The 14,073-nt window shown below is 39.7% G+C and overlaps 2 protein-coding genes and 1 long non-coding RNA gene across 6 annotated transcripts in view; 1 reads left to right on the top strand and 2 right to left on the bottom strand.

Annotated features, from left to right (window-relative positions):
• Positions 1-628, bottom strand: part of vps50 (VPS50 subunit of EARP/GARPII complex) — a 114,019-nt gene extending 113,391 nt beyond the window's left edge. For both annotated transcript variants that reach the window (XM_032535044.1, XM_032535045.1), the window contains exon 1: positions 476-628. In XM_032535044.1, the coding sequence (XP_032390935.1) occupies positions 476-508 (33 nt within the window). In that variant the 5' untranslated portion in view covers positions 509-628. The remainder of the gene's footprint in view (positions 1-475) is intronic.
• The window catches only part of LOC116701378 (uncharacterized), a 15,515-nt gene extending 4,793 nt beyond the window's left edge, over positions 1-10,722 (top strand). The window contains exon 3 of the long non-coding RNA XR_004334903.1: positions 10,709-10,722. This is a non-coding gene — a long non-coding RNA (uncharacterized LOC116701378). The remainder of the gene's footprint in view (positions 1-10,708) is intronic.
• On the bottom strand, positions 3,103-13,634 carry hepacam2 (HEPACAM family member 2). Of its 3 annotated transcripts, none has more exons than XM_032535047.1 (9): positions 13,422-13,634; positions 9,789-10,148; positions 9,416-9,703; positions 7,292-7,591; positions 6,110-6,235; positions 5,575-5,596; positions 5,421-5,476; positions 4,126-4,199; positions 3,103-4,011 (listed from the first exon to the last, which is right to left on the bottom strand). In XM_032535047.1, exons 1-9 carry the CDS (start codon positions 13,477-13,479, stop codon positions 3,901-3,903), a joined length of 1,395 nt encoding a protein of 464 aa, XP_032390938.1. In that variant the 5' UTR covers positions 13,480-13,634; the 3' UTR covers positions 3,103-3,900. The 3 variants fall into 3 exon arrangements, with proteins under 3 accessions (XP_032390938.1, XP_032390940.1, XP_032390939.1); XM_032535049.1 differs by having other exon boundaries at positions 5,442-5,476; XM_032535048.1 differs by having other exon boundaries at positions 9,789-10,145; positions 13,422-13,618.
• Between the last annotated feature and the right edge of the window lie 439 nt (positions 13,635-14,073).

Below are 14,073 nucleotides of genomic sequence, written 5' to 3'. Positions count from 1 at the left end.
AAAAAGTCAAGTAATCTTAACGGCTTTTACAGTTGTAAGTGCCCTCCCGTTGTCACACAGCTTGCTATTCATTAGCACACTACTGCGTGCTGCAAAAAGTGGAACCGACGGGCAGATTTCTGAAAGCGATATGCTCGGTTGTATATTGGTGAACCAATGACATGAAATGAGCTTCCCTAACCGCCCAGTTACTGTTGTGCCCTGTTGTTGTGATGGTCTAATGGTAAACTCTCACAACGGGCCGCGGGTAGAACTGCCACGCTACACGTGGGGTAAATAGTTCGTACTTGTGATGCAGTCGTTAAATTAGCTGCTGTTCCTAGGGCTGAACGTGCCCTTTAATGAGCCAAACGAATGAGCTGTCAAATTAGCCAGTTAGCTTAGCTAGCTAGCTAGCTAGCAGTCCTGCTAGCTACCTGCAGCTCTAGAAACAACCGGCTAGCAGCTCGGTTTCTGTTAGCCCTGCTTTGCTCACCTGCCGGGTCATAAGAGACTTGATTTTCTGCATCGTAAATCCAACTTGTGTCTGTGGACAAATAAATGAATACAGTTACAGTTTTGTTTTGATATCAACGATGCGCCTCCATCACTACGAGAGGGAAGCCATAGTTGCTCGTCACGTGACTGGTACAGCCAGGAACCGGGGAAATTCCTAAGCATGCTGGGAAATGTAGTTTATATAATGTGGCGTGCTTGTGACCTACTATCAGACCCCTTGTGTAACAGATTTGGATTTCATTTAAAACATAATTTTTTCTATACAAACTAATAAGATTATGTTCAAAAGTGGTGTAAAGCATTAACATTATGATATCTGTATTGCTGTCTTACACCACTTGGTGGTAGTAATTTAACATCACAAAATAGAAATGAAATAGAATACAAGGCACCAATGGTTGTTTTGCCCTGAAAATTGTTGCTCTTGTGTTACTTCTCTGTTCACAGAAGAAAAAGCACAGGTGTAAACGATAAAATGAATATTGTGGGTTCTGGTGTGGTGGGTGCTGAGAACCCTGTCAGTCTGCCGGGATTGGTACAGTTCGGTAAGGTTATCAGCATTGCCCATGCTTGTCAAAATGTCAGCTGTGAAAAAGGCCTAATTTGTTCCCCAGGTTATACTGAAGTTACCTTGATTGACCTTATTACATAGCTCTATACACTTTTCTATATTCATAGCCAGTATTAGAAAGTAACTAAGTTCATTTAGCCAGTGACTGTCCGTGCATGTAAGAACAATGTTGAAAACATATGATCATCTTATAAAATATGATACATAGTCATAGATTTAACTTCCCAACAGTATACAGCAAATCATACTTTTCTTTTCTCAAACCTGCTACAACATTAAAATGTTGCTGAATTTTTTTTTTAATGCAGTACTTTTAATGGAGGATCTTATTTTATAAGCTAAGGATATGAGTACTTGTTTCACAACTGTAATTTAGTCTCAAAAAGGTTGAGGTTATCAATATCTAACTTACAATACAACACAAATGTTGTGTTTTTTGTATTGTATTCTTCTTTTCTCCTTCTCATGCTGTATCGGATTCTGGTAACTTTAATTTCCTTGCGGGAGTCATCCCAAAGGGATTAATAAAGCTAAGTCTAAATCTTAGTCTAAGTCTAATTTTTGGTGTGGCTGCGTTATTTAGCAAACCACTTTTCCTTCTGTGATTATGTCATCATGTCATACCATCCAGAACTCAGTGCCATGTAGCTCCATCTCTGCCAAGTCATTATACCGGACTCTGCATTGTCAACTGTTCAGATCCATTCAGCCTGTTTTGTAATTGCCCCCTGGGTGTTATTTTGAGCAGCACTTGGTTAAAAGCAGGCAGCATGCAGCAGACAGCAGGCACTGTGAGCTCTGGTTCCTGGTGAATGATGCCTCAGGCTATTTCCCAGTCAAATGAAGGCAAGGTATCTTTTCTAGGTGAATTTACTCCACTGTTGTTTGTCAGGCCGCCATTCCACAGTGAGGAGCCTCCCTTAAAGCATACACTGAGACGGAACAGATGGTAACCCCTACCCGGAGATGCCACCACAAAGACATTGCACACTTTAGTTGGTCAGTTCATCAGCTATAATTAGAAATTTAATAAAGTGCTTGTTGTTTTGCAGGGAAACATCATTATAAGCAGCACTTTACGACTCAGTATCAGGTTCAGGTCTTGACAATTTATTATCCAGGGAACAAGGCAAAAAACAGACACATGTAATTATTTGTCTTGTTAGCACATGTTGACAATGTAATGAAGTAATATGTATTTGTGTAATATGTGTCATTCAAAGTCACCGGTTTTCTCTGGCAACAAACCACCCTGGTACCAAATCAATTCAAATGTGTCTTTTTAGGAGTTTTAAATGTTTCAATACTAGATCTACCAGCTTGTAATTTGGGTGTGTTTTGTGCTACAGCATTTGACATGAATTTCAATGGAAGCACTTACCACAGTTGTGACACAATGGGGACAACAAAATACAAAAAGCTGAATCTAGCAGAAAACATTTAATGGTACATCCGAGGCAGAAAAATAACAGAAACTATGCTGACCTCTATTTTGTAAACGAAACACTTTTGTGTCTGGTATGTATTAACTCTCTTTTACATATACACACACACATGCACACACACACACACACACACACACACACACACACACACACACACACACACAGAAAAGCAAGCACACACGTTTTCATCTACTCGTGACAAGATGTCAGCAGGAACAGGTGGAGGGCACTCTGCCACATGCTGAACCATCCGTCTGTTGCTGCCTGTCTCCACATCCAGCCAGGTACATAGCATACCAATGCAACAAAGCTTAGAGAAGCAAGCACTCTCCAGCAATTTGGATGCAACAAATACAACACAAACACTTGTGAGAAGAGAGATCACAGCCAAGACATTGGACAAAGACTTACTGTGAGGCAGCAGACATCTTTGCTGGCTTCAGCTATTTATTTAATTTTCTAAGGATCTGTGATTAAGAAAATGTTCATTTCAAGCCCTGACAAAAAAATGAAAAAGACAAAGAAGTGCAAATATAATTGAAGAAATGGCTCAAATTAAGTTTTAATATTTTAAAAAGGCCCAGAATCGTAATCAGTTATATCTTTAATAAAGTACAAAACAAACATGTGAATGCAAACTGTACAATCTGTTTTTTATAATATCATAACAATAATTTAGGAATCATTATTCCAATGTCTTGTTTCTATTCAGCATTTCATTATATCAATGTTGAGCAAGGGAGAATGCTACATTTGTGAAAATGGGGTTAAGTGTTTCTATGGGAATAAATAGATTGGAGCAAAACATGGAAATAGAATAATATTTATAAAGAATCTGGAGTATAGTCCATTTACAATATTTACAATTAACCTAAACATAATTCATACTAGAAATGCATTCATTATAATACTTGTCTCACAAAACAGACTCTCGTTGGCGGGAATGTTAAATTAGAAGCATATTAGTGAAATGGCTAAAAAAATCTTATTATTCAAAATTAAACATATGCTTTGAATAGTATGGGTACCTTGTCAGTAGCTCATAATGTCATCTAACTTACTTGGTTTAATTTGACCTGAAGTCTTAATTTTTGAACGACAAATGCAAACCAGTTTCAAATACAGTTATACTTTCACATAAAAAACTCAAGTTTCAAGGCATACTTACACTTTCATCTCACAATAATGTCAGCAAAGGTCATTTACCATCTGTCCTAAACTCTGGACAGTAACAGTGCACCATCACATTGTGTACTCACACAAGTCTCTATCCTCCCGTGTGCAAAAAAATAATAATAAAAAAAAACAAAAAAAAACAGTGTTCCAGGCTTTGATAACAGAGAATAAAGCTAGACATCAGCCTTCAAGTGAAACGACTCCAGCTTATCACTTAAGCAAACTGTGACTCGGGGTTTCAGGAACCTGTCTGATCACATCGTAGATGGTGGTGTGCATGTCCTGAACGGACTCGAGGCGAGACAGAGACCTGCATGATGCCTGCAGGACAGTTGCATAGGAACATTTGAAAAACCACAAGCAACTTTTCAACAATAGACAAAAAGAAAGCTGCTTTATCACGGAATTTATGTCAATATACAACATGGTAAATACCTGTGCGGATTCCATTTTCCCAGGTATGGAGACAAACTCGTAGATGCCAAAGTCTTCTGTTGCATCTTCATGACCTGTTGATAGACAGGCTTACACATCAGACCAGTGCATCAGTACCTCTTTTTGGTCCAACTTTGCAGTGACTTAGTGAATGTAATGACACCATAAAAACCTTTTCAGCTGGACTCAATGAGATATCCTCACTTTGTTTACTTTTCTGCTTTAAACTCGTATAAATATGATGTAGACAAATGGTACTCTACATTTGGGGGGTGCTTGACAAGCAGGTAAAAACACTTGTGAACGGTAACCTCCTATATACTGTTTTTGTCAAATTCATATTTGTATTTTGGGATTCTACTAGAACATTTACATGCTTTAATGCTGCTGCACCTGTATTTACCCTCTGTATGAGGTGCTCTGCTGGAGCGCCTGTCTTTTCAAGCCCCAGTCCCAAAAGCCCAGTCTGCTCTGATTGGCCAGCGTGTTTCCGCATCTCAGAGTTTCTTGGAATAACCACTGTTGTTGCTCTCAGCAAAATAATAGGACTTTGTACCGTGACATAATTGTGACTTATTAGCAGTAGGTTAACATTAGTTTGTAATAGAATAGAGCAGAACTTTCTACTTTTAAAAATGGCAGATAAAGGCTTTTTAACCATGTACAACACAACCGGACACGTTCCAGCAGAAATGTGGCCTAAAATTGGGGACACATGAACAACATTGGTAGCCAGGATTACAGCTTCTCTAGCGTTAGCATTCCCTCATCACCACCACTGAGGTGCCCTTGAGCAAGGCCCTTAACTCTGACCGCCCCAGTGGAGCTGCTCAGCGGCCAGCAGATCAGACTGTGGTTGTACTGGGCAGCTTCCAGATATAAATGTGTAACTGTGTGAATGTGAGAGGTTGTCGTTGGAAATGAGAATTTGTTCTCAATCGACTTGCCTGGATAAATGAAGGTTAAAAAAGCATGTAGCTACAGTACTTAAACAATAAACAATAAACACCGCAGTAACGTTTCCAAAAACTTTCTTAAAAAAACGCTTTAGCAGCCTGCCTGGAGCAGATGACCAATCATAAAATCCCAGCTCTGTGTGACGTGACACAAAGCCGAGAGTAGAAAACAACACTGAGAGTGTTCAACACATTGGGAAATCTGAGGTTTTTGCTCACGGGGATTTCTCTGAAATACGTTTACCTCATTATTTGAAGATTTGGCCATGTTTAACATGAAAATCCGACATTGTAACATTACAGACATGACAGAAAATACAGAAAAGCATAATAGATCACCTTTAACAAGCAGTAGCATACCTGAACGATGTGGTCGTTTCTGCTCTGAAAGCGGTCTACCAACACAGATGCATAAAGCTGTTAGTTAAAGCATATACACTATTAAAAACACTAGTGTTCATGTCTGTATTCGTTTTATATACAAGGCTCTTACCTGTTGTAAATGCTCATAAGCACTGTTAAAAGAGAAAGAGGTAAATCATTATTTACAAATACAGAAATGACAAGTCCACTTCACATCAAAAAACACTAGGTTCTCCAGTCAGTGCCCTTGATCAAGGCACTAGCTCAGATCTGGTCCCCGGGGGCGGGGAATGGCGGTCCACTGCTCCCTTGAGGGAGGGGTTAAATGCAGAGAATGAATTTCTACATGTATGTGTATGTTGCAATGAAATACTGTACCCTTACATTACCTTACATATGTGCAAATGCAGTGATACTTTTTTGCCCTAGTTAGCTTCAATTTCACTGACATTTGCAAACTCTTTACATATTTGATTAACCTCAATGTGTAAGATCTCAGTGCAGCAAGCCACTGTTGGTATCTCAACGTTCAACTTCAGAAAGGCAGATTTCAAACATGGAACATGTTAAACAGGTTGTAGGACTAACTGTGAGGGATGATTTCACATTATTAACAAAAACTGGTGCTAATGCTGTCAAAGCAGCAGGATGAGACATTCTCATACCTCTCTTAGGATGGCAGGTTCTCCTGAGGAAGAACAGCACTACAAAGCTTATGAAGAACAATGAGCAGACAGTAATGGCTGCCAGAGGGGAAACAGAGCTGCCCTCCTGGGTGTGCTTCTCTTTCCCTGTAAACAAATATGGGAGGGACAAGGATATTAACACTTATTGTTAGACAAACTGACTCTTGGGATTGCATATTGGTCCATACTGTAACCACTCAACAACTATTAGGTTAGTTGGATTTCCATGAAATTCTGTAGACACCTCCATTTTTGAATATCTGCACAACTAATGACATTTCCCATCAGCCTCTACTGTGGATTAGCAAATGATAATTAGCAAATGTTAGCATGCTACTAGGCTTAACTAAAATACAACCTGATAGACATCAACATGTTAGCATAGTCACCGTGGTATGTTAGCCTGCTCATGTTAGCATTTAGCATAAAGGTGCACTATGAGTTCCTGCATGGCTTCAGCGCAATTTCCTTTTTGTCTCAAACCTTAGGCATCTCTCCTTGATCCGTTAGCTTCCTGCCCCCTGGATACACTGTGAAAAAGATAGCTGATCAAGGAGAGATGCCTACAATTTGGGGCAAAAAAGGAAATTGCACTTAAATCATGCAGGAACTCATATTGCACCTTTTAAGCACCAATGTGCTTAAATCCAGCCTACAGCAACTAGCATTGGGTAGTCTTATAAAAAGTTAGTCGTCCGAGGATTTTATGGTAATGTCCATAAGAGATTTTGATGTCAATAAAAAATGGATGCTGTCATCACTTCTGTTGACTCAATAAACAGCATTACAAATCATAGCCAGTATCAGCAGTAGCCATCAGCAAGCCTTTCTCAGTATCACCTAGACAACATATCAATGTCGCATTCGGCACACAGAAACTCCACATGCTATAAAACTTAGTCAACAAATACAACAGCTGTTATCCACTGTTTACTTTCCCAGCTGCTGAACTTTAATACAGACCGCAAGCGCTGGAACCTAGCAACCTACATGTCCTCAAATCTGGCCATGTTGGTTGTCATTGTCGAGACATATCTCTCATAGCTCATAAAGCTCTTGTGTTTTTGGCAGGACACGCTGTTTACAGAGTGTTTATCTCAGAGGATTCCCAAAATCTACCCATGCTCTGCTCTTTCTTGCCATGTTCCACCCTCTACCCACCTGTTCCTAAACTGGCCACCACCAGAGTGAACTGGGCCTCGTCCTGCTTTTGGGTTGCATTGTTGAAGGCACGGCACAGGTACTCTTCAGCCTGGGCCAATCTATAGGAGAGCACCTCCATCCTCGGGCCCTCAGTGATGACCTGGGTGGCATTGCGGCTCTTAGCGATCCAGACGTAGCTATTGGGTGGGTTGGAGTCAGCCTGGCATTCAAAGAAGACCAGCTCTCCAGGGTTGATGGTGAACACTTCTCCTGTTCGCAGGCCCTGGCCTGAGTTCACCTCCAGGTTGTAGGGGCCATCTGCAGGGGCAAGAGTTTGCTGCTGATCTGACGCTTATTATACAGAATGGTTACTTTTCTACAAAGTGTCTCCTGTTAATGCATCATGGGGCAGCAACAGCCAAAAGATTCTGAATATAGAACATAGGTTGGATCCACAGTCTAGCAAAATAAGTCAAGGTGGGGAAATGAAAGAGCAGTGATTGCCCTTAAACAAGTCACTTAACCACCAACAGTTCCAGTGGAGATGTTAAAACAACATAGAGAAATAATTTCCAGAAATGTTTTAGTAGTAGTTGTTTAAGTAGATGTTAATACAATTTGGTACACTTTATTGGCAAATAATCGTGAGATTGTAATTAACATGACCAGATTTCTTTCATGCTAACAAGAGTCTCCCTATGGCCTGTTTAAGCCATGTAGTTAAGTAAGATATGTGTTTTAAGTCTGTTAAGATAGACTTCACTGTGTGACATAACACAAGTAGGCTTAGTGGCAATCCAGACATTGCAGTTCTAATGTGATGCATCTGAAGGCAATCCATCCATGAACACTTTTAGTTCTTCAAGTGACATGTTTGAATGTGTATGTGACTTGTTTCAGACTAGAAACCAGATGTTGAAAAAATATATATTAATTGTTTTCAGTCATACATTAACATAAGCAAATAATCTGACTGGAATAGAAAGTGAACATGTTCAAACTAAAGGTATGTTAACTGATAGCAGTGGATCTGCTTTCTGCAGGATACTGATGAATGCTAACACAAACGTGATCTGTCAAATCAAACAGAAATGATGGCAATGCTAAACTGACTAGTTCTGCAGCTCTCTGTGCCAAGTTTCAACTCACTCACAGTTTGAGCACACTGACTGATGTGCGTCAATACAGAAACAACAGTTTTGTGAAAATGAAAACATATTCAAATGCGTTCATTGAATGATTATTTGTATGTTTACATGTTCTTCGATACACCCTCAGACTCACAAAACCAGACCAGTTCATCAGTGTATTGACACACTTTAAAGAAGAACAGAGGAGCTCTGTGAGCTAAGTCTGCTGCCATGCAAATACCCAACAGTCACATGTTGTCAGAAAGTAGTCTGATCTAACAGACATTTATATGGCCTAATACAGTGAAAAGCGCAGAAACTAAAATAGATTTATTCTTGATATTAGTACAGTAACTTTGTGACAAACACAGCCTGCGGTCAAATGGTTTTGGGGAAAAACACAAAATACACTGTACAAAATAATTAAAAATTAAACTGGACAGGCTATTCTGACCCTTTAGTGTTAATAGATCTGGTTCCAGTGTGTGTCAAGTTAAAAAAGATTTATTTGTGTAAGAAATGACACCTACAATTGTCTTATTTAGTCAACACGGTTGTCTTTATAGTAAATCTCTGTTGGTTCATTTAGGTTTATCCTGCCTAATTTCACAAGTTAACAACAGCTTGTAAAATGAAGATTACAGCTGCCATGTTGGCGATTTTGGCACCAATGAGGTAAGAAAAAATCAGATTCCAGTCCCTGTAATATTAGCATTATAGACTTCTATTTGCTATAAATGATCATTTTTGGTGTTAATAGCAGCTACTTTCACATGAAATAATTGATCAAAGTGAGCAGCATTTTATTATGCCAGACTTTCTGAGCATGAGAAGCAGCTGGCTATGAAATTTCCATGTCCTTTGTATAATAAAACACTGAAGATTACATTCTCACAGGAAATGAACCACGTTGCAGTTCTATGGGAATTAATTGGGTACTAGTTGTGCAGTTGAAGGTGGTCTTGGTGCAGGGACAGAGAAGTAAAAGAAGAGTACAGATTTATCTACTCACAATAGACAGTGAGTTCCACAGCTCTGCTGCGTCGACCCTGGCTGACAGCGTTGCTGGCCACACAGTGGTAAGTTCCCTTGTCGTCTTTTCTCACAGGATTGATTAACAATGTAGAGTTGTCTCGGGAGAAGTGGTATCTGTCACTGGGGCCCAGTGTGACGTTGTCCCTTAGCCAGTGGAACACAACTCTTGTTCCTCTTTCGACAGAACAATTCCAGGTTACGTTTGCCTGGTCCTCAACAACTGCATATGATGGCCTCTTCTCAATGACAGGAGTGGACACAGGGACTGAAGGAAAAAACAAAGAATTCAGACCTGAATCCATAGATGACATCCAAATGGTCATTATAACATGGGATAGGAAAACACTCACCATCCACTGTTACATGCACAGTTCTCTCCTCCTTTATGACCAGTCCTGTCTTGTTATGAAACGCTATGTTGAGATTCAAGTAGTAATCCCCTTCATTGTCCTGGTTTAATTTCAGAATTAGCAAAGACACATTGGGTTCTCTAAAGAGCAAGTGGTTGCGGTACATCATGTCAGGGATTGAGGTTTCTTTGGTAAACGTCACTAATGTGGTTCTTCTGCCGCTTGGCCTGGTGTGGGACCAAGTTCCCTGGATCTCAACGTCATCCAGTGGGAAGCGAGTCTCAACAGACAGAAGCATTGACTTCCCTTCAATACCATGATGGACAGATGAAGGTATATGGATGAGCTCAGTGCTGACTTCTGAGTTAATGAAGTTGGCAGGAAAAAGAAGAGGAGGAGAAGAAGGGAAACGAAGAGTTACTGCACGATCGCTGTAGGGCAACATGTTGCTCATGATTTGGAATAGTTATGTCATTTTAGGGTCGAACGTGGTGGTTTATGAAAGCTGATGAACAAATGCTTGCCATTTCAACCTGCAATAATTTAATTTTTGCAGTACAACAAGCTGTAAATGCAACATTGACATATTTATAAAATTGGTATGCTTAATGTGATAAAACAGTTGCCTTTTGCCCATTTGTAGTCATGTTTGCCACTGGAAAAAAATCCAGTTCCATTATTCAGTCTCCTTTTAACTCTGTTTAAGTCTCCACCAATTCTTGTGAGAAACATCTGGTTTCATAGCTGCTAATTGCTATGTTCACCAGCTAGTTACTAGCTTTGTCTCTCTCCCATTTGGTGCAGAGCAGGTAGCATAAAGCCAGTTTTGCTAGCTTTGTTTCCACAGAAAAAGCTGCCTGCTGTGTCTGGAAATGATGCAGATGAGAGAAGTGAGAGTGAACCAAAACAGTTCCTGGAAGTAAAACCAAAACAATGAGTTGAAAGATGTTAAAACTCTACATAGAATAGTAATACTCTGCAGGCATCTCACCAAAAGAGATCACTTTCACATTACACGTGGTTATTCTGCCTTAAAAATATTAACTAATGCAGCTTTAATACGATAAGACAATACAATCCGACAGTACAATATGTGTATACCCAACAAAGATATAAATATCTATGTTGGGTAAACAGATACTGTTTACTAATACAAGTATAGTCTAGTCAAGCCACTTTACCAACAGCGGAAAATACCTAGACAAGACTTAGACACCTTTTTGTACATATTGTACGATAGCAACCATGACACAGATGAAGACTTTAATATGTTGAAACATATATATTTAAACACATATGGCACATATCAATGTGGCTTTATGGAATTGATTATTAGGGCATGACAATAATTAAATAATGATAATTTATTGACTTGCATTGCTGTTATGATATGATGGTATTTTGGTATCGTTTTACAAAAGGATGTAGTCCAAATGAACAAATGTAAATCATTTGTAGTTAAAACTTAATAAGAAATTATCTGCAAACGGAAATATATATTATATATTTGCTATGTTGTAAATCACAGTATGTTGGGTATATTGGGTTATTGATTACATGATGGTGAAAATATGAAATCAAAACAGGGCCATTTTCATTTAAAGATGAATCCAGTTTAGTTGTGTACGTCTGATCTCATCATTTGTATCCTAGTATTCAAATTCAGGTCCTGAAACTGCAGTGAGTTAATATTGACCCAGCTCGATACTGAGTGTCATTGTTGTCACACAAGGACGAGGCCTGTCTCTTTGATACCAACTCGCAAACCAAACACTTGGGCTGTCTGAAGTTACTAACACCTTGCGGTCTGTTAATGCACTGGCTTGTTGCCATGGCGGCTTATTAGCTGGTAACCAGCTGAAAAACAACTTGGAATAAAAACACAGAGAGTAGAAGGAGTTATGGTTGTTTTTCAGCAACTGTTGTCAGTTGCTGGAAGTTTTGATCTGCTATATAACACTAAATATGCTTACTCAGTATGTTGTACAGTCAAAATTGCCATTTTTCTAAATTACATCCCTGAGTCCAATCATTACAGTAATATTATATCAGATCTACGACCTGATCTTTTTTGACATGTTCACTTTCTGGGTATTTCTGGGTAGACAGTTTGAAGTCAAAATGTGAGGGAATGTTTGTGGATGCCAGATTTGAGTTAAGCGGCAGCATGTGAGTAGGCAGTTACTGTGAAACAAACTCACTACAAACCGTTCACTTTTCTCTTACTTGTGTCCCTTTGTCTCACTTCTTCATTTTTGGATGAGGTTGACAAAACATTCATGAAAGATGAATATTTTAGGATATAGATAATAGTCAATAATCTAAATGATTTCACACCACTTAATGAAAATGGGAACCTCAGAGAAGTGAGTTTCATTCTCTCCTTCTAAAGCAATTTTTCTTAACATCTTTAATCTCTTTTTTTCCCTCACCCACCCCTCTGGCCGAGTCAAACTTCCTCCTTGGGGACATCCAGCTGGTGTCAGCCAGGTCCCTGGTGACCCATGTTCCTTATCACAATAGATTCCCTGTGTGTTTGGTGTCATGTCCTAAATAATGCAGATAACCCATTGACACGTTCCACTCTTGCAGGCTGCAGGCCAGATTCTGTGTGTGTGTTGTCAGTAGCAGGAGTGAGACTGTTTTTACACCAGCTGTGATCCGGCAAAAAGGCAGAATGAGGAGTGTGCTTAGCCCGCTCCTTCACTGTTGTCCCCATACAACACGGATATTGTTGTGGTGATACCGACGAGATTACAGTGACAATGGCTTTTGAGGAAAGAGGATATCTTTATTTAGTGGACACACACATTCAAACTATTGTGTGGAGACCCACAAGCACCTGCCTTTTATCACCAACACACACAAATCCAAGTTGTTTGGATACTAAATAAAGTCTCCTGGTGCGTGTCCAAACGCCACTATCTTCTGTCCTCTTTTAGATAAGAAAAAAAAAGTTTTCCTCAAGGAGGGTTGATGGTACAAACATCAAAGCAGGTGAGAGTACATGTTTGAAGGGATTTTTCTATTAGATTTATCTGGTCATGTGAGGAATACGGGTTCATGTCTTTTATCACTTGGTCACAGAGCTGTGGCCTAGGTCACTTCTCCTTTCCACTGACACCCTCCATGTGTCTTTACTATACAGCAACAGTAGAAAAGCTAATCCTGTAAAGTCAAACGGCAATGACTATGGAAAGAACATGCAAAACAAACCAAGATGGACTCTAAAAGGAAAGCTTTAAAGACTCAAACTTACATCGAAAAAGAATAGGATACTTCAGTGTAAAGAACTTATTGACCAACTTATAGTTTTGCACGAAATGTTACAATATTTTAATGCAGTTTAAGCTTTCAAAATACAAAAACATGTAGCTTTGGTCCTTGAATTCACTTCACTGCTTTTACATTTTCCAAACCAGTTTCATTAACTGCTTCTCTGACCTGAACATTTTCAATAAATAAAGGTTTTCACAAGTGAACATTTTGTTACTGCGCACCACAAAAGAAAAACTTCCCCAACTCACCCTCAGTTTTACCCTGCCAACCAAGCAAACACAGCAACCCTAGTAACTGCTATAGCTGCACCAATGCAACACTGACAACTCAAGCAAAACATCCCTGAACGCTCACCTGTTAGGATGAAGAGAACAGAGCAGACATAAAGCGCTGTTCTTCCTGTGGCCTCCATGGCATCTTATCCTCCAGGGATATTTCTGACGGGCAGGCAGGCAGGGAGTGAGGGATGTAGGAAGGAGGAGAGGATTGGAAGAGAAAGAGGTGGAGAAGGAAGAGGAGGAGAGAAATGTGACTGGTTGTGGTGACATTTGCCAGGGAAATAAGAGGAGCTAGCTTTAGACTGCATGCAGCCATGCCCCTCCCATGTGTGACACCAGGAGGAAGAAGAGGTCCACCTGGCAGAGAGACAGTACAACATGGTCTTCACCCACACACACACACACACACACACACACACACACACACACACACAAACACACACACACACACACACACACACACACACACAGACTTCACCATGTCAAAATTTTAACAAGACAAAGGAGAAAAAAGACTGATACTGGGGCAAACATATAAGGACATGTTGTTTTGACACTGACATATGCATTAATGACCTTTCACTATGCCTTCAAGATGCAGACTCATCGAGACCAGAGAGACATGTAATGATGTCATTTTCACATACATTTCAGCCCTTTGGGAGACATTGTGAAGGAAATAGTCCTTGACAGAATAGCAAAGGGAAACCTGTCGTTAATTCTTGTCT

This window comes from Etheostoma spectabile, chromosome 14 (assembly GCF_008692095.1).
Source record: "Etheostoma spectabile isolate EspeVRDwgs_2016 chromosome 14, UIUC_Espe_1.0, whole genome shotgun sequence".
NCBI classification, from domain to species: Eukaryota; Metazoa; Chordata; class Actinopteri; order Perciformes; family Percidae; genus Etheostoma; species Etheostoma spectabile.
This window is presented reverse-complemented; position numbering and strand designations above follow the sequence as displayed.